Below are 18772 nucleotides of genomic sequence, written 5' to 3' on the forward strand. Positions count from 1 at the left end.
CTGCCATCCGCTGCTGTTTGCGAAGCAGCTGGACTCTGGTCTGATCCATTACTGTGGCAATATCCCCCAAAGGCTTGTCCAAATCTTCAGAGTATCTTTGAATGAGGGAGAATGGGACTTTGTAACGGCCATGCTGGAAAGAAAGACATGCATTTATTCAGACAAATGGCATACAAACTTCTACACATTGTTGACAATTAAATCATTATAAAATACACAAACCAGAGCTTCACTTAATGTTCACATCAAATATCAGAATGGGGGAAAAGTGTGATCTCTGTGACTTTAAACAGAGCATGGTTGTTGGTGCCAGAATGGGTTGTCTCAACCACCAGAAATCACATCTCCACTGTTCTGATGTTTGATGTGAACATTATATGAATCTCTGAACTTGTATATGCATGACTTTATGTACTGCATTGCTGCCTCATGATTGGCTGATTAGATCAATACAAGGATAGTATTCTTGCAAATGCTTGATTCTGCTTGGCCAGAAAATTCCATGTAATTTTCTGTAACAGCACGGCACAGATATTAGCGCTGTAAGGTTTACATTAATGCACTCATTCTAATACGTTATCATATCTATAGTACCAAATCACTCACAAGGATTTAAACAGATAAAGCTGTTTTGGGGTTTCTTGGTAGCAGGACAAGCTGTGTTTTTGTCTTATTAAATTCAAGAGAGGCTTGTAAAGGAATGACTGTGTATATAAACAGCTTCTACAATACAAGTGAGAACAGGGCTAAGTGCTACCATTAATGTTGGGTGGGAGGAACTGATTAAATTTACAACTGGCTGTCATAAAAACTAGTCTCATCTAATCAATATAACACAGGCTACTGCTTATAACATGATATGTTTGTTCTACTACCACAAAGCCAACATAATAGACTAATTCCCAAAATTCCCAATTCCCATTAGTAAATGTTGATTAAAAAGTTAATAGGTATAATAATATAAGTATAGATGATGGTGAAGGTAACACCACTAAATATGATCAACTGCTGAATGTTATGAAATACCTTGTCAGAATAGGGTTCCTCTGTGAGGTCTATACCATCCATGCTCAGCTTCTCTTCTACAAGTAACTCCAGATTAGGTGGTCGGACATGTTGCACTTTCTTTCCAAGCCTGTGGAGAAGAGGTTTGCTGGACTTGGGTACACCAGAGGAAATGTCTGATTTGTGTAATGCCGGGTTACTCTGAAACACATGTTTGTTGTCAGGGTTTGTTGTCTCTTTGTCATTTACAAATGGCAGTGGAAGAGGTTTAGGAGGAACTGGTGGTTTTGTGCGATGTAAGTGTAAGGGAGGATCTGGCAGAGATGTTTCAGCACTATCTATAGGTACCTCCTCACTCTCCACATCTGTGGAGGAGTCAACAGAAGGAAAAGTCAGCTCATCACATGTGCCTAACTCTTCAGATTCATCGTCTTGGTTAGCACAAGCCTGAGATGTTATAGCTTCATTCTGTTCATCAGGACTATAAATATTAGGTTTTACTGATTGAATGGACATCAAGACCTCTGGGATGTAGGGCTCCTTCCTGTGAAGGATCTGATGGTCCAATGAAAGAGAACGTTTCCACAAGCCTTGGGGTACAGGGACACAAAGTAGCTCATCATAGCTCTGACTGAGGGACTTTATGCTGAGCAAGGAGTGGCTTGTCCCCAAGTGTACAGGTCTGATGGAGGTTATCTGGAAAGGAGGCAGGAGAGACTGTGGATCCTGCCTGCTGCTGGTCTGGCTGAGAGGAGGAGTGGGATACTCAGGAGATGGGAGATGACTGGATTCAAAGCCTGATGAAGACCTGCTTAAATGAGATGTCTTTTTGGCTTTCCCTAAAAAACAGCCATGCAACACATGACTTACAAACCAGCATGAACAATATTTCAATCAGTATGCAGAGATTACTAGCTAATAATACAAAGAGTTCTTCATGCAAACACAGACACTTGACGTGAGAGACAGCATGCCTTCACAGATACAGCAGATGGCAGAGAAATGAAACGCAAATGGAAACTGGCAGAAATAAAAGCAGACAATCCACACAAGTATGATACAGCTGTTTATTCTGTAACCTCTATTAGAACTGGTCAAAGACACACTAAGAAGGCATATGTATATAGAGATTTTTCCCAGTGCAGTGATGCATTTATCTAAATCAAGACTATTGTGTATATAAAATCAAGTCTTGATTAGACCACATTTTCCTGGTCCAAGTAATTTCTGTAAATATATCAATGTTATGCTTTTCTCTTTTTTTAATCTATGCATGTAATAGAGGTCTTAAGCACATATGATACTGTGCAAATTATATTATTATATGTTTAATAGAAAAATAAACACAGACAAACAACAATCTCAAAAGAACAAGCATAGAAAACATGCTCCAAAGGAGCAACTAATGTTTATGAAAGCATGTCAGTGTCACTTTTGTTTTAAAGAACTAAATGAAAGCAAAACACTAAAATTATATACAGTATAATCGTAATTCCAAGTTCTAACAATGAATACTGACAGCTAGCAAAAAGCAGCTAAGCAACACTGACAGTGTTGAAGCAAAAGTATGACAAACACAAAACCATTGTTGTTCATGGTCATAACAGTACAGAAGGAACAACAAGATAGATGCAAAGCCACCACCTTTCTTGTACATGATGAACAAGTTGAGACGGAATGTACCGGTCCTTTGAGTTTTTGATGGAGAATATGAATATGATGGACATGCCTGTGGCTAAACACTATGCAGAAGACGAGGACTAGCAGAGGACCGATAAAAAGATAGAAGTCGGTCTTTGGAGAAGAGGAAAACAAAGTGAGCAAGAGAAAGTGCAGAGATGGTGGCGAGATGAATGGCCAGAATGTGCTCATCACAAACACAGTTCAGACATGTCAGTTTGTATTGCTTGACTCTGGAGCATGCAGACACTGGCAGCCCACAGAGAAAATATGTAGTGCGACTGGATAGAGTCACAGGCGAGGAAGGCTGTTATTACCATTCTCCAGATTCTCGTTGCTCTCATAGCAACCAGAGTCGCGTGGAGAATCTCTTGAGGTAGCCGATATTACTGGATGAACCTTCTCCTCTGGGTCTAGTGAGGAGCCACCGTTCTCTGGGTCACTGTTAACTAGAATCACATAGAAAAAACAAAGGAAAATGAACATTTTGAAAAGTTTTCCTCTACTTCTTCCATCTCTCTTAATATATATGTTTATTGTGGTGTGTGTGTGTGTGTGTGCGCATCTCTAGCTACTGGTCCACTCACTGTCATACTCCTGCAGCAACTCCACAGCAGTCAGCAACACTGCTCTGTGCTGCGGGTCTCTGATGTCCAACTCGTCCAGGTCCTCCTCCTCCAGCAACTTAAATGTTTCCAGATCCTCATATCCATTAAACAGGAATGTGGGCATGTGCTCCTATAGAAGCAGACAGTACAAAAAAAAGAAAATAGACTAAACGTTAATAGGAACGTGCCATTAATATAGACTGACATAGTATATATTTTTTTATACTGGAACACTTTTTGATGTTTGTAAAAGTCATTACTTTGAGGTTGATGCGCTCTAGAAGCTCTTCCACAGAGCTGGGTTTGGGAGGCCGACCCTTCCTTCTCTTCCTGATGCAACTCTTGGGCTTTTCGCCTTCGTCGTTCAGCACGTCTACATATATGAACTTAAAGGTGCCCACTTTGTTATTCAGAAGGCCCATCCATGTACCCATTGGAGGCTTACTGATTATGTCTATAACATCTCCTCTCTGAAACAAAACATACACACACACACATATTTATAACCATCATACTGTATTAACTACAAACATATTTATTTATTACAAATTATTTAATTCTACTATGTTTATGGAAAAGTGAAACAAAATATCACTCTATTTAGATTTACATATACAATACTGACAAAAAACTAAGATACTTAAGAGACTAGACATCCAAAACATTTAATAACAACAGTTCAGCTTAGCAGATGTTTTAAGGTCTGAATTCAGGCCTTTTTCCATATTCAGACTTTTATAATCTATTCACATGAAATCACATGGATAGATCATAGTTAAGGTCATGCAATCTATAATAAGTTTAAAAAGTCATGCCTTAGCTGAAATGCATTAGTGCTGTATTTTCTTTTTACTTAGGCCTTGGTGTTTATTCCAAAAACTGCCCTGAAGAGCATTCAGCTATTGTGATTCTTTAAAAAAAATTTTTTACATGAAAGCTATGTAAATTATATTGTTTAGTGATACTAATTTTAAATCTCTCACCTTGAGTTTGAGTGAATCTGTGTCATAGGGACTGGGGATAAAGTCGGTGTGTACAAGGGCTCGGCCACAAAACGGCCCTCTGTAAGGCAACTCCTCGTCATCACCATCCTCTGACTTCACACTCTCTCTGTTACTTGCTGAGGAGTCTGTGGTGCTTACTGTCTGACCGCCTTCAAATGCAAGACCATTTAAATACACGTCAAATGGAGTTGTGAAATGTGATTTAATTAGAGAGGATTTCTGATCACTGCTGCAGGAGCAGACTGATGCACACACACTTACTCATTGAGCTCTGTCCACTTAGTGAGCTTCTCAGACTCTCAACAGAACCACCAGACTTGAGCTTGGGTTTTTCTAGTGAGTCCGTATCTGTGTGGGGGGACTGGAGTAGCTCAGGCTCTCTGCTCGGACTCAACTGTGTGGAACAGAACGAGAGAGAGAGAGGGAGAGAGAGAGAGAGAGAGAGAGAGAGAGAGAGAGAGAGAGATACCTGATATAATTTATACTGTATTTTAACAGAATAATCAGTAGAGGGCAGTGAAGACGTACAAATACAATAGTGCACTGCATGACAAAGCACATACAGTACTGTAAGTTTAATTTTTACAGAAAACAAAACCAATGAATATATTTGTTTACAATTTCAGTGTTGATTTTCCAATCCTACTCAAAATGCGAGTGAATGTGATACTGCATATTCACATTAGAATGTCAGAATCATGTTTTACATGTAAGGGATTAGTCTTGTCGTACTGGAGCATAGTATTATAAAGCAAAGGGCTATAAATATAAAGAACCAATGAAAACATGTTACTTAATTATATACAAGTCTTGACTGTATTTTACATCTCATTGTCATTGTAATTAACTGAGAAAAGGCAATGCTGCTTAGGCAAATATAATTTTGATTGATGCCATGTGTGAATGGAATGTGAGTGGAATTCAGTCTCAGTATTATATGGTTCTAGCATTAAAGGCTGACACAGCAGTTGCTGTAGTTTAAAAAGGGAGTACAGAGGAAGTGGAGTTGTAGAAGTTTTTAGGAACCAAACACATAAGATTTGGAATCAGTGGAGTAAAGAAGACAGGTTAAAGATGGAAATCATTAAATCATTCATTTATCTTTAGTAACTTCATTCTGGTACGGGTCATGGGATGTCTGGAACCTATCCAGAACACTCAACCAAACCACCTATGTATGTGTTTATGGAAGTGAGAGGAAATCAGGGAATGTGAAGAAAACCCAATTAGAACCACAAGGTGGCAATGCTGCCCATTGCTCCACCTCTTTCCTCTGTAACCATCATACAGTGTGATTAGAGTTGTATAGAGTGTCACAGTTTTATGCTTAATGTCCACACATATCTGACAAAGCAGCATATCTTAAGAGAACAATGAGAGCACCCACTGTTCATGGTTCAGAATCACAATAGAAATAAAAACCAACATGCTGCAATACCTGCTCAAACAGGACAGCACTACTTTTCTTAGATATGCGTTTCCTCATGGTCTCCTTCACTGACTTCACCTTCTTCCCGAGAGATATGCGGGACGGTGTGGGTGACCTCCCTGCATCTCTCCTGCTGATGGTCCCATTATCACTCTACAGTTTAAAAACAAAATATATGGGCAAACTGAACTCAGAGCTCGACCTCAACTGCATGAGATGTGGGTGGATAATGTGTACATTGTGAGTAAGTGAAACCTGACATTTATCATGCTGCATGTATCAGCAAGTGCAATGCCTCTAATGCAATACTGAATGATTGGGAATTTAATATTTTGTTTCATACTCACAGGGCTGTTACAGCTGTTTCTCATGTTTACAGACTGGTTCATAAGGTCAAACCCTCCGAAGCTACATGCTCTCTGTGGAGAAAATTGTTATTGAACATGACTGAATACACACTATATCTGTTTAAGATTTTTCTTGCATTTTTTTCAGTATGCAAGAAAACAATATAAAATGTATCTGCTTAAAAGGACAAAAAAAATAACACTTGCTAAGCCTTAACTACATAAAAATAGGACAGATTAAAGCATCTAGGCAGAATTTGAGAGCCTGCTGTGACTTTTTAACGCAGGAATAAGTGGAAGCAGACATATAACACTCTCCGTTTCCATTCCACTCATTCAGTAGGGGTTTACAGGATCTATTTATGGAAATACTTCTCATTGTTGTCATTCTGACTAAGGCCATTAACAAGGAATATTTAAACATGTTTTTTGAGTTAACCAGAGAATCAGAAGTTCTTTACGCACCCCATGCAATTTAGAGGAACTCAGGGCACGTCTCATTTCTCCATCAGTCACAGAGCGGGTTATCCTGGGCTCCTCCTCACAGCAGCCCTCAGCTTCAGAAAAGGATGAGGGGCTACCTGCATCCATCACCGAGGTGTCCAATCTGGGTCCTGGGGGAGGATAGCTTAGCCCCTGGCAACTGTTAAAGGGCTTAAACTGCTTATGGCTGCTGTAGGTGTCCAGGCTGCTGGTGGACGGAGATGTGGTCAGACTGTCTGAGTCTCCATCCACACACAGAACAGAGGCAATTCCATCACCCTGAGACAAAACCAGACGCTTCTGTACGCCTGAGTAGAGAGAGGCCTTTTCCTCACATGTGGGAGAGAAGTCAAAGCTCAAAGAATCTGAAAGAGATGCAACTAAATTACACACACATAGATGCTGCATACATAGAAAGCAGTAAGTGTGTGTTGTACATTTTCATTTTTTTCATTTATTAAAATCAGTACATTAGTACAGTAGATTGCTTTCTATCTTTGGTCCTCTCTTTCGTCGCTTCATACTTTATTTTGTCCATCTTTCATTTTTACTTCGTCCTTCCCTTCCATCTTCTTTCCTTTATTCCCCTCTTCATACCATTTGCTTCCTTTCATGAATCTTTCTTTTCTTTTTTCCTTCCTTCCCTCTTTTTGTGTTTCTCTTTTCTTCTCTTCTTTGTTCTTCCCTCCCATCCTTTTTTATTCCTACCTCTCCCCATTCCCCAAATTACTACACTCTTTATCACGAATAATAATCTTCAAAAGTGTATTACTTTACATTCACTAATAGAGATTTATTTCATTTATTTACCCCTTCTTAAGAATGTTTGAAAAAGAGAGACAAGAAAAGTTTTTTCCCATGTATTTAGTCATTCTCTCCCCTTTTTTTGAGGGTAAAGTGCAGGGTTTGATTCCTCACCTTTTGATGTGTGTTTTTTGCTCTCATCTATTCTAATGAGCTTCTTCTTCACACGCCGTGTCGAGTTGACCAGCTTGTGAAGCCTGCGTAAACCCAGCGACTCCTCCTGCTCATCATCTGAGTGCTCCTGTGACGGCAGGTCATGAAAAACCATTAAGCCACTGTCTTTCAACATGTTTTCACATGCATTTTAGTAACAAAGCATTAAATACCTGTATTTCAATACTATTGGTAGACTAATCGTCTAATCAGGCTTAGTACCTAAAGCATGTCTAAGACAGACAGAACGATACATGTTTGTGGATGCATTTTAATAAGTTAGGGCAAACACCAGAGTGTTAAGGAACAAACCTTAAATAATAAATATTACATGATAGTAAAGGAAGAAAAAAGGGCAGCTTTGTGATTAGAAGAAAAAAGATAAAGGATAAATCTGAGGCATCGTACCATTCTGCAGTTTTAACAGTAATTAACCACTTTCTCAACTTTCACTCTGCAGACTGTAGAACTGTAGTTATTAACAGTTTAAATTCAAAGCAGAACCTGAGAGACATTACACTGGTTTTAACACAGAAGCTTATGTGAATAATAATAAGCTCCCAGCGGTGTGTTTCAATAGCTTCTTGCTTGTGGCCTTTCGTCTGAAACCTAATGAGACAGAGACAGACAGACTGCAACCATGCTGAACATGTGTGCTCCAGCCACAGCTGATACCACACCTACGATGCACATCAACCACATGCAGTTCTGTTTAAAACCAAGATTTCCACACAGGCAGAAATAAACTCTGTGCTTACAATTAAAAACCTAGCAGCTGTAAGTATGTTCTTCACATGAACTTTTTGTGGGTAAAGAGGAGAATTGAAAACGAAAGTCTGAGTGTGACTTTCAGTCTGGTTAAATGCAGGTTGAGAAAAATAATTCAGATGCTCTGAGAGCAAGAATTCAGGACATCGTTACTTTTGCTAGTGCTACTGATACATTTTGTTAGAAAACTACAGGAGGCTCAGGAATGTTTTATTTTTGTTATGATTCTGCACTAGGCTCATGGTCACAGGTCTTGTTCAAGGTCTGAGTGGAATACAATAAAACACATTGCAGCTCATTCATAATTTAACCAAAACAACAATGAAGATCTTTACTGCACATTTCTACTAGACTCATTTGCCAAGACGTAAACTTCAATGCTTGGATTACACTTACATCCTAATATTATGTAGGACTATCTGCCTTAGTAACCTCATGTCAAGTTAGTATTAGTTTTGCAAAACTAGAGTAAAATAGTAAAATAAGAGGGAATAAAATGGAAAAAGAAAGACAGCCCTGAGCTATCTCTCTGTTTGTAAAAGCTGTGCTCTGCAGAACCCAGCCCAGTGTTGCATACAGCCAAAGTGACACAATGGGGGGTTAAAGTATTGAAGGTGATGAATAGAGCTTAATAGGGGGTTGGGACATGGCACCGTGGTGGACTGATGGATTTGTAATGGGGAGAGCAATGGTGTCACATCCAGGCCATGAAGGGGGGAGTGACACCAACAAATGCCTGACGGTGTGGGCGACATTCCTGCTGGGAGGATGCCCGAGACAGGAGGATGTGGTGCAGCCAATAAACTCATTATAACAAACAAGGATGTGGCACAGCTAATCATACACAGCTGCTATTAACTCACTGATTAAAGCAACCCAGGAGCGAGAAGATTCAAAGCTGTCAGAGCTGTGTGCAAGTTTAGCTCATTCTAAAGTTCTATCCAAGACTGAAAAGCAGGACAGCATCATTACGTACGTTAAAGTTCACCGAGAGCTCATCAGTAGTGGGACTGGAGGCATCGGTCCACTCGGTTGTGTCCGTGGTACATGACTGACGGTTTTGTGCCTCATATTCTTTTAGCTACAGACAGAAGAGTATATAGAAATTAACTGTGAGCTTTAACTTTGTTTGTAGTTTGGATTAAAGTAGATTAGCCATTTGTATGTTAAACATGAACACTTAGATGTAAACAGTGTTGAACATTTTTATACCAAAAACAGAACAAACTGCAATCAAATACAAGACATGACCATACTACGATCTCACACATCACTACACAGCAGCAGAATGACAGGGAGACAGGAGCAGTGACATACCCGAGCCAAGGCCTCCTCTACAGTTATCATCTTCTCCTTCACCATCATCATCAGCTGGATGCGTTCTTCATCACTCATTGTGATCTCACTGGCTACAAAGCCAAGGTCATCAGCTGTAGACAAGATTCAGAAGAGGTCAAAGATTTAATGGAAGAACACAGAGATCTAACGGCTATCAGGCCATATAACAAAACGTCAGCAGCACCTTTTGACGTCTGTCGTATAACGCCTTTCTGGGGCTTGCGAAAATTCTGCCAGAAGGATTTGTTTTTCTTTCGGTCCCATTTTCCTATGTTAGCAAAGGAAATGTCAAAAGAACACTCCAGACCTATAGATCACAAACTCTTGCAACACACACCTACATTTAAACAAGCAAAAACAACATTAACACATATTTAAAACTTTTAAATATTTTGTTTGTGCCACTGGCAAAAGGACTTTAGAAAACCCCTAAATTCTAAGGATATATTCATTATATTTTTTACACTCACCCCCACACTCATGCAGGCACACACACACACACACACACACAACCCACCTCCAGATCCATCTTCTGAGCCTGACCTTTGTACCAACAGCCTGGAAACAAAAAAGTCTAAATAAATCACAGCTCTTCAAAAAGCAGCCAGGACACTGTATCTTCATCTCACCTGTTTTCCCACATTGTTTTCTTCCAATTTTAACAAGCTATCCAAACATATCCTACAAAACATCAAACGGTTTTAAATTTTTCCTCATATCATCACGTTGTTTTGTCCATAATACTCAACGGCCACTGCAGCTGTGATCAGTCCCTTACAGTGGAGTTAAAGAGGCAAGCTTTTGGCGCCAGAGCCAAACACACACCTCACCAAAGCTCACAGTAACAATGGAGGCTTTTGAAATGCTGTTGGGCTTTTAGTGAAACACTTCTGCTCACATGGCTTGTGCATTCCTCTCTCTCAGCTGACACTTGCTGATGTTAGTTATCAGCAGTCTGTCTATAAATGCTACATGGATTTTATTTAGCTAAGCATAAAACTTTATTTTTTATTACAGCTTGTATTTGAAGTCCAAACGTACTCAGACATACAAACAATGAAAACGATCATGGAATGCATGCATTATAGCACGATCCTTGTGTTATCATCGGGCTCATCTCCCCCTTGTTCCTTCCAATCACTGAATCATAGGAAGGAAGCAGGAAGTGAAAAAGGTCACCAGGAAGAACGCAAGGCATCACCTCTACACTCACATAAGTGGATATGTTTTATGGATGGGGAAGATATTTGTCACACTGCATCTTCAGGAAGATGGGGAAAAAAAAAGAAAAAAAATGTAATTTAATAGGCAAAATCCGAGGTTGTACCTTCTCTCAACCTCAGGAGTGGACACAGTACTGCTCAGCCCCAGGGACTCCTAAGAAGAGGGAAAACATTTTTCAGCTTCAAGTGAAAATGACAAATTGGACATGAAATTAGAAATAAGCCTGGAATGAGAACTGAAAATATTTGCTGAGGGCCCACCTGGATTTCTGAACGCAGCTGAAGTGATGTGATCATTGACTCTGTATTTGCCTGACAAAAACCATAAAATATACTGGAAAGTTCAATAAAATTTGCACGCTATATGTAGTAATGAACAAAGGAAGCTTCGGTAAACTTTTTGTTCTCTTACTAATGTACATTCTGGTGTTATGTTTGTGAATTCAAAGCTAATTAACCTCCATTAAAACTTCACAGAATTAAAATGACAAAAATATGCTTACAATCTCTGCGTCCTGAGCCACTTTGCGCTTGCGAAGCTCCTCCATCCTCTCATGCACGTCACTGTAAGCGGCACTGTAATACTCTGAGTACTCCTTAGACAAATCCTCAATGTTTCCCAGAGAGCCATCCTGTAAAAGAAAAAAACACAGATGAAAACTTTGAGGGAAAGCCGTGGGAATTAACATTACCAGCATGGCTTTAACTACTACTAACATTCATAAGATCACAAATGAATAACTTTGAAAAACTAATATGTGTATTTTTTTAAAAACAACGTATCCAGGTGTCCTTTCTCTTACGTTCTACTTGACCTCACTTTGACCGAGATCAGGAGAGCTATTCTTTAGTCGATGACGCAGCTGCAGCTAAGGAGGACCACAACTAAATAAACCAACTCGAGCAAAACCCAAGGAGGAAGAAACAGAGGTCTAGATAAACTGCAGAAGACAGCAGAGTTCTCCACAGGTCCTACTGATAAACGTGTCATTTCCAGCTATTGTTTTAGGCAAACTCTGTTTTGCAACAATAAAAAGATAAAATAGACCTGCATCATCATTCAAATCACAAAGTCATCCCACAATTTATGGGCATCCTGAAATTCCATGGAGCTACATGTGATGATATCCGTTGTTCTGGAGCAAGTCATCACTAAAGAATGCACACCACAGATGCAGTAAAACAAACACACACTCACTAAACCAACACATTTCAGCCCGGAAATCCATTAATCAATTACACATAGGTGCCTCTCCATTAAGAGTGATATCATTTGAATAAATGAACTGCGTGTTAGGATGTGCATCTGGAGTTGATAAGCCTCTTCAAGCAACATGCAGTATGATGTGATTACAATATTTGTTAAAAATCAAGCAAATATTTTAAGCAAATTGAAACCACCTTATATAAATCTATTTCTTCTGGTACATAACTCTAAATGGAGCCCTTGTTGATCATATTCAACGCACAAGAGGGATGATGGGAAAAGAATGTAAATGCAGGAGATATTTGCCAGGGATCTGTTTTCTACTCTACTCTAAATTACAGCTACAATGGAGATTTGTTTTAAAGCATCTGAGGCTGAAGCATAGGCATAAATCATACAGATCATACACAGTGTTCTCCAGATTGATCTTTCATAAAATTCAGCAAAGTGATAAAAGAAACTTAAGACACAAAAACTCATAACATACATCATTCACATTAAAACTGTAAAGAAATTGTATTTCTCTCACATATATGCCAAAATAATCAAGACTTAAAAGAATATTTTAAATAAATGCAAGGATCTAAAATCCAATATTTATATATATATACTGTATATTCCATAAAAGTTTCATAAAAAAGTTGAATTTACATTTACATTCCTTCTGAATGTATTATAATCTTACTTCAGAGGCAAAGAGAAAAATGCTTCTGCTCTGGTTCCAGCAGAAATCATACAGTTTTCTGAACGGTGATATTATCTAGGGGAAACTGCCATAGACAATTCACTGTAAGAAATCATGGCTCTTGTGCAAAAGTAAACCATCTTCAAATTTTTTTTCTCTTAGGTCCATGCTTTAGCTCATGATAAAGACCATCAATCGTTCACAGCAATCGTTCATGAGCATGTCAGTTATATACATCCTGAAGCTAAATAGAGTGAACATTAAGTGTCCCCATAGATCACTATATACAGGCAACAAGGAATGGTATCCATTTAAACTCAGTTTGAATTACTGTTATTAAATTAACTGCTTGCTTCAGAATGGACTGCATTACATCAGTTTATACAGGGTGTTTGAAAGGAAAGCAGGATATAATATGATATGCATTCAATAAACACACAAAAACATGAACCTAACAGTTCACCAGATGTTAATATAAATCTTTGTATTCCAGGAGACAGGCATCTGTTAGCCATGTGTTAACTACAGAATAAATAGTAAATATCACTTGTGGCTAGACGGTGCATCTTATTTCTCTGGAAAGCCACTAAATCAACTTCAGTTTCTGTGTGGCTCCAGAGTGTGATGTCATTGCTTAAACTGGAAAAGATAAAGTTTTCATCCAGGGGTAACTCTGAAAAATTTCACCATAAATGGGGCTCTTTCATGGACTATTTTAAATCGCCACAAACTCTACCATGTGATTGATTTTGCCTAAAACCCCACCTCCACCCCTTGTACTTATTTTTATTTTTTTATTTTTTTATTTATTTATTTATTTATTTTATTTTATTTATTTTTTTGCGCGTGTTTTCTGTCTCCTGTATATGCCTTTTTTTTCTTTCTTTACTCACTGTTTTATTGTGTTTTAAAATAACAAAAATTTAAGGGGAATACCTGTAAATTGTTTGTACATGACTGTTTGTGATACTTCCTCAATAAAAAGATTAAAAAAAAAAAAAAAAGAATAAATAGTAAATAAGCTGAGAGACTGGTGCTGCACCATGAATATGCATTCTTTACAGTTGCTAGTTTAGTTTCTAAATAGCAACAAAAACCACTGAATAATTAATGGCCAAGCGTTAATATGAAAGGAGAATCATTATCAGCTGAGGGTGTGAGTGTGAGAGACAGAATGTGAGAGTTGTGTCCAATCTTGTTGGATGCTGTTATTCTCTCCGTCTGATGGTTTGTGGGGAAAAAAGGCACTACTTAAAACAATAAAACTCTAGCATTTGTCAGTCTTACCATGCTTACCATGCCATGCTCTCCATGCTCTCACTTTTATGAGGGGAGCAACATTTCAAGAGGGGTAAAAATAGGCATGTGAGGCACTGTAGAACTCAGAAGTGTCTTATATATATATATATATAAATCAAACAACCATTATGAATAGGGAGGAGGAAGTCACTTGGGATTTAGTCATTTAAAAACAAACATTGTTGTAAAAACAGGCTATTTTAATGTCCACTATACATTCCATCGGGAAAGGGATGTGGAGGCACAGCTGGCATGCGAGCTGGTTTTAAAAAGTACAAAAAGTGTTGCTATGGAAACATTTAGAGATTTTTAAAGGAACCGCTACAGCTGGTTCATGTAATTCCCTCATGTACTTGAAAATATGTCTTGATTTTATTGTACATATCGAATACTTTAACCTCTTCACTAAAACACCTGCAGGTAAACAAATGTAATTCAAGACCATAATAGTCTCAATTAGCCTTCATAATACAAGAACTGCTTTCAGGAAGAATTCTTTCTTCTCTATCATAAGTAACTGAAACCCTGCACTGATCAGATTTACTGTCTTTACTCTGTGATTACATGGAAAGAGGAGCAGCAAAGGTTATTGCACTCTAATAAAGCATGACATGGCTTATTGGGATGATTAATATTCCACAGACTAAGCAGAGCAGTACTGACAGCCAGAGCTGGTTTAGTATTCAGAGAGCGCTATTCAGTACTGCATACACTCTTAAGATGCACAAAGAGAGGCATATGTTACAAACACAAATTAAATTATCATCACACGAATAGAGAACATGGCTTAAATGTTCCATTCATGCATTGCTTATATAATGTTAAGCCAGAGCAGTTTCAGTACAAGCCTAAACATAGATTATAGACAGAGAACAGATTATATCAGGACTTCTGCCTTGCACTTTCCTGACATTGGGCTCGATAACAGAGAAGATAGGTACAAAAAACAAACAATCTATTGTCAAGTTAAGTTGAGATTGAGTTGAGTTTGAGAGCCTCTTATACAGTGAAAACTATAAAGATTCTACACAACATACTTTAGTTACATAGTGTGTAAATAGTAGACAATTAGAAAAGAAATGTCTAGTTTTTTCTGTAAATCTTTAAATCTGTAAACAGTTTGCTAAAATAAGCTAAAAAAATGTTCCAAAGTAAAACTACTGTAATTTAATACAAGCAAAGTACTGAAATGATCTGAAGGCATGGGCATTCTTACTGCAGTGCTCCGAGATGTTTCCTTCATTCCATTCCCTGGAAGCACGCACATTCCTCTGCTGCAAGAGGCACGGGGGTCTCGTGGTGCCACACTTTGTGACTAGCTCAACTGTCCTCTAAGAGAGAACTATTCATTTGTTAAGTGACATGCCCTTGAGTCAAAGCTGCTTGAAATCTGGCTGCTTTTCATCAGTTAGGCAAGACGGTGGACTGCGACGGCCACGCTGAGCTTCACTGCACAGACGTCTTCTAATAAATACTCCATTATAACCCTGATCACATGATCGATTCCTCGTCTCTAATGAGTTTTTACGTAAACAATAATTTAGGGCAGAATAAAAGCTAGAAAATGAAAATCATATATATGTAAATCATATGTAATATAATTCATATATTACAAGATATAATTTACCTTTATGAACTGCAGATCCAGCTAAATGGGTTAAACGCTTTTAATTCACATCATGGTTTATATATCTGTGAAAGCCTCACTGTTACCATCATACATATGGTATTCATCAATTCACACGACGGGTTATAAAAAGTACACTGTTGGATATGCCCATCAAGCAACAGAACAAGGCAAGCTGGTGTCTGGTGTCAATACATTGATGCCACGAAGAAAATAATCCTGACGTGACAGACTTTGTGCTTGAAGACTAATCCGTTAATGGCAGAGTGGCATGCGACCTGCTGTTTATGAGGTTGATGAAATGAGGAAAAAACTGTCATATAACCCTGGACAATGAAGAGCAAATTGAGCATGTCAGAGGCACGAGAGGATCAGAGTGTCTGGGGGCTGCGGTCACGCCTGAACTAGCAGCTCATTTATCTCTCCCCCTCGCTCTGGAACGGCAGGAGCTCACCCCCTCCATCTCACCCTGACATCTTGTAGAATTCCCATTCGGCCTCCTCATCAGCTGGAAAAGATGAGGAAGCAACTGACATTTCAGGCTCCCAGGAGAGCAGCTAGATTCAGAGCTGACGAGATGGAGGTGCAGAAATCACACCAACCTCAGTATTGCTAATTCCCTTGAATCTCTCACACCTCTGTGAGCAGATAGAGGTCACAGCACATTCACAGTGATCAGGTCCTTTAAAAGCTCTGGAGAAGGGGGAAGGGGAGAGATTTAGGAATACAAGGGGGTGTTGACCAGAATGACTCTTGGCGAATGTATTATATGCAACATCAGCATTCTCTTTTTATGTTAAAATAACTAATACAAACCACCGCATCAAACTGCAGAGCATAGAAGGATATTTGGTGAGCAGGTACGCTGAACCCTGAATCATGTATGTATGAATGAAAAGTGTATTATACGGACAAAAATGGCATCACTTCAAAGCCAACGAGATTTCCATCAGAGCATATTGTCCACAAAACACCTAGAGCATACTGAATTTCCTTTTGTTTATGAGGGAGCAGGAGGGAGAGACACATTAGGAGACTATCAGCTTTCAATGCATACAGGCCTGTCTCACATTCGCAAAATCCCTGCTGAGTGTGAATCAGTGTGAGGAAAGCCAGAGAACTCAACTCATCCAGCTTGGCCTTATTACTGAAGAGCACGCAGGACACAGCAGGACACAGGACTGGTTCACACCCATGTCTGTCTCTGTCTCTCTCTCTCTCTCACACACACACACACACACACACTCTCTCTCTCTCTCTCTCTCTTACTTCCGCAGTGTGACTTCCACCTCTATCATACTCACACACATCCCTGTGTGACTGATGCATCATCCTTCATCCTGAGACCATCTGAGGCTTGCTCACTGATTGAAGACACTTTTTTTGGGAGATGTATCAAGCAAGGATTCTCCTGTCACTTCTCATATGAATGAGTACACATAGACAAGTCTTTGAACCCCTGTAACCTGTGTCTCCTTCTTAAAATGAAAGATAAATAAATACAGTTCTTTCTGCATGTAAGACCTCTTAAAGCATACACGCCAGAGCACTAATTAAGCACGTGTGCTCAGACCAAATTTCCGTTGTTTTCCTAAAGCAAAACCCTACCTTTAGTCTGGAAGATATCCTCATTAAAACCCTACATCTATGGGAAAGTCATATTTCTGAAACACAAAGCTGAAGTAAAAGCATTGACTAAACTAGAAAAGTTAAAATTTGAAGAGCTGTAAAAACTCCATTTACAGGCCACAAGAATCAACAGGATGTACTTGTCATCCAACAAGCAGAAGATAAAAAACAGCCCAGATATGAACAGAGCAGTTTGTAAAATGAAGTGAAAAAACAGTATACAAAAGAAAGTGCTCTTTGTAGTACTGTATAATCCTCAAATAAAATGACAACATACTACAAAGCACATCCTCCAAAACCTGGACCAAGTAGCTCCTTACTACAGACTAGAAAGTTTGCTATTAAACTTCATTAGCTTAACAGACCACAAAGACACTGAGTGAAGAGCACTCACCACTGCACGAGTCTATCAGGAGAGCAGCTCTGGCGTGATCCTACTGTTTGAGTTCTGTCTGAAACTTTTCTTCAGCGCACTCTGAGAACAATGCATGTTCAAGAAGAGCAGAGGAGAGCAGAGGGGGAGTGTCTCACAGACATTAATCATGCGGGCCGCTGGCCAGCAGCAGGGAGCCGATGACGCTAGATAGGCTGCAGGGTGGAGTGCGTGTGCACACTCTCTCACACACACACACACACACACACACACACACACACACACACACACACACACACACACACACACACACACACACACACACACACACACTCCACTCACTCTATGACACTACTGAACTCAGACTAGCTGACTCAAAGCAAAAGCAACAACCACATTTTCTTATACTTCCCCTGGCTTTCATTTCAAATTGTACGTCTGTGAAAAGGTTAACCAGGAGCGTGAGGGGGGAAAGGAGATAAGATTACCCTGACAAAAGCTAAATAAACGACTTTTTTTTAGATAACAGGCTGTAATTCTGCTATTGTCACGCTAAGTGGCCCATCTGTTGCTCATGGCTAAACAAGACCCATGAGAAGTCACAAAAGTACAGAAACATGAGCAGTATGTCTGTAGGCAAAGCAAACTAAATGGATGAATTTTATAGTTCTACTACATCCAAAAAATAGATTGATAGATAGATTTATTTGCCTAAATTAAAACTTTGTAACTTTGCCAAAGGAAGATTATACATGAGAAAAGACCTTAATAGATAATATTTCTCATCAAACGAGGCATTAAAAATGTGAAACGTGTATACTATAGGTCCATAAAAAAATGTTGTTTTTTTTTTTTGGATTATTTTATTTATTCATTATTGTCACTTGATTAACAGTTGAAGTAGAAGACATCACCTTAATTTGTCACATATACATTACAGCACAGTAAAACTCTTTCTTCATGTAGAATCAACATTGGAGGTTGGGGCCTGAGCGCAGTGTTAGTCATGATACAGCACCCCTAGAGCAGTGAGGGTTATGGGCCGTGCTCAAGGGCCCAACAGTTGCAGATTGGCAGTGCTGTGGCTTGAACCCCAGTCCTCTGAACTAC

The 18772-nt window shown here is 39.1% G+C and overlaps 1 protein-coding gene across 5 annotated transcripts in view; it reads right to left on the reverse strand.

Moving 5' to 3' along the window:
* sash1b (SAM and SH3 domain containing 1b) overlaps positions 1–18772 on the reverse strand; it is a 59420-nt gene that overhangs the window by 1609 nt on the left and 39039 nt on the right. For 3 of the 5 annotated variants that reach the window (XM_060879551.1, XM_060879550.1, XM_060879549.1), the window contains 18 exons: positions 11346–11474; positions 11104–11154; positions 10947–10996; positions 10137–10177; positions 9804–9887; positions 9599–9711; positions 9258–9362; positions 7475–7601; positions 6539–6921; positions 6074–6145; positions 5736–5879; positions 4559–4691; positions 4277–4446; positions 3554–3763; positions 3273–3423; positions 3003–3134; positions 1027–1844; positions 2–133 (listed from right to left, as the gene is read on the reverse strand). In XM_060879551.1, coding sequence (XP_060735534.1) covers positions 2–133; positions 1027–1844; positions 3003–3134; positions 3273–3423; positions 3554–3763; positions 4277–4446; positions 4559–4691; positions 5736–5879; positions 6074–6145; positions 6539–6921; positions 7475–7601; positions 9258–9362; positions 9599–9711; positions 9804–9887; positions 10137–10177; positions 10947–10996; positions 11104–11154; positions 11346–11474 — 3045 coding nt within the window. Of the gene's footprint in view, position 1; positions 134–1026; positions 1845–3002; positions 3135–3272; positions 3424–3553; positions 3764–4276; positions 4447–4558; positions 4692–5735; positions 5880–6073; positions 6146–6538; positions 6922–7474; positions 7602–9257; positions 9363–9598; positions 9712–9803; positions 9888–10136; positions 10178–10946; positions 10997–11103; positions 11155–11345; positions 11475–15249; positions 15366–17683; positions 17800–18772 lie in introns of those variants that run through there. The other 2 variants (XM_060879554.1, XM_060879553.1) reach the window with 2 other exon arrangements.

Source organism: Tachysurus vachellii, chromosome 10 (genome assembly GCF_030014155.1).
Source record: "Tachysurus vachellii isolate PV-2020 chromosome 10, HZAU_Pvac_v1, whole genome shotgun sequence".
NCBI lineage: Eukaryota > Metazoa > Chordata > Actinopteri > Siluriformes > Bagridae > Tachysurus > Tachysurus vachellii.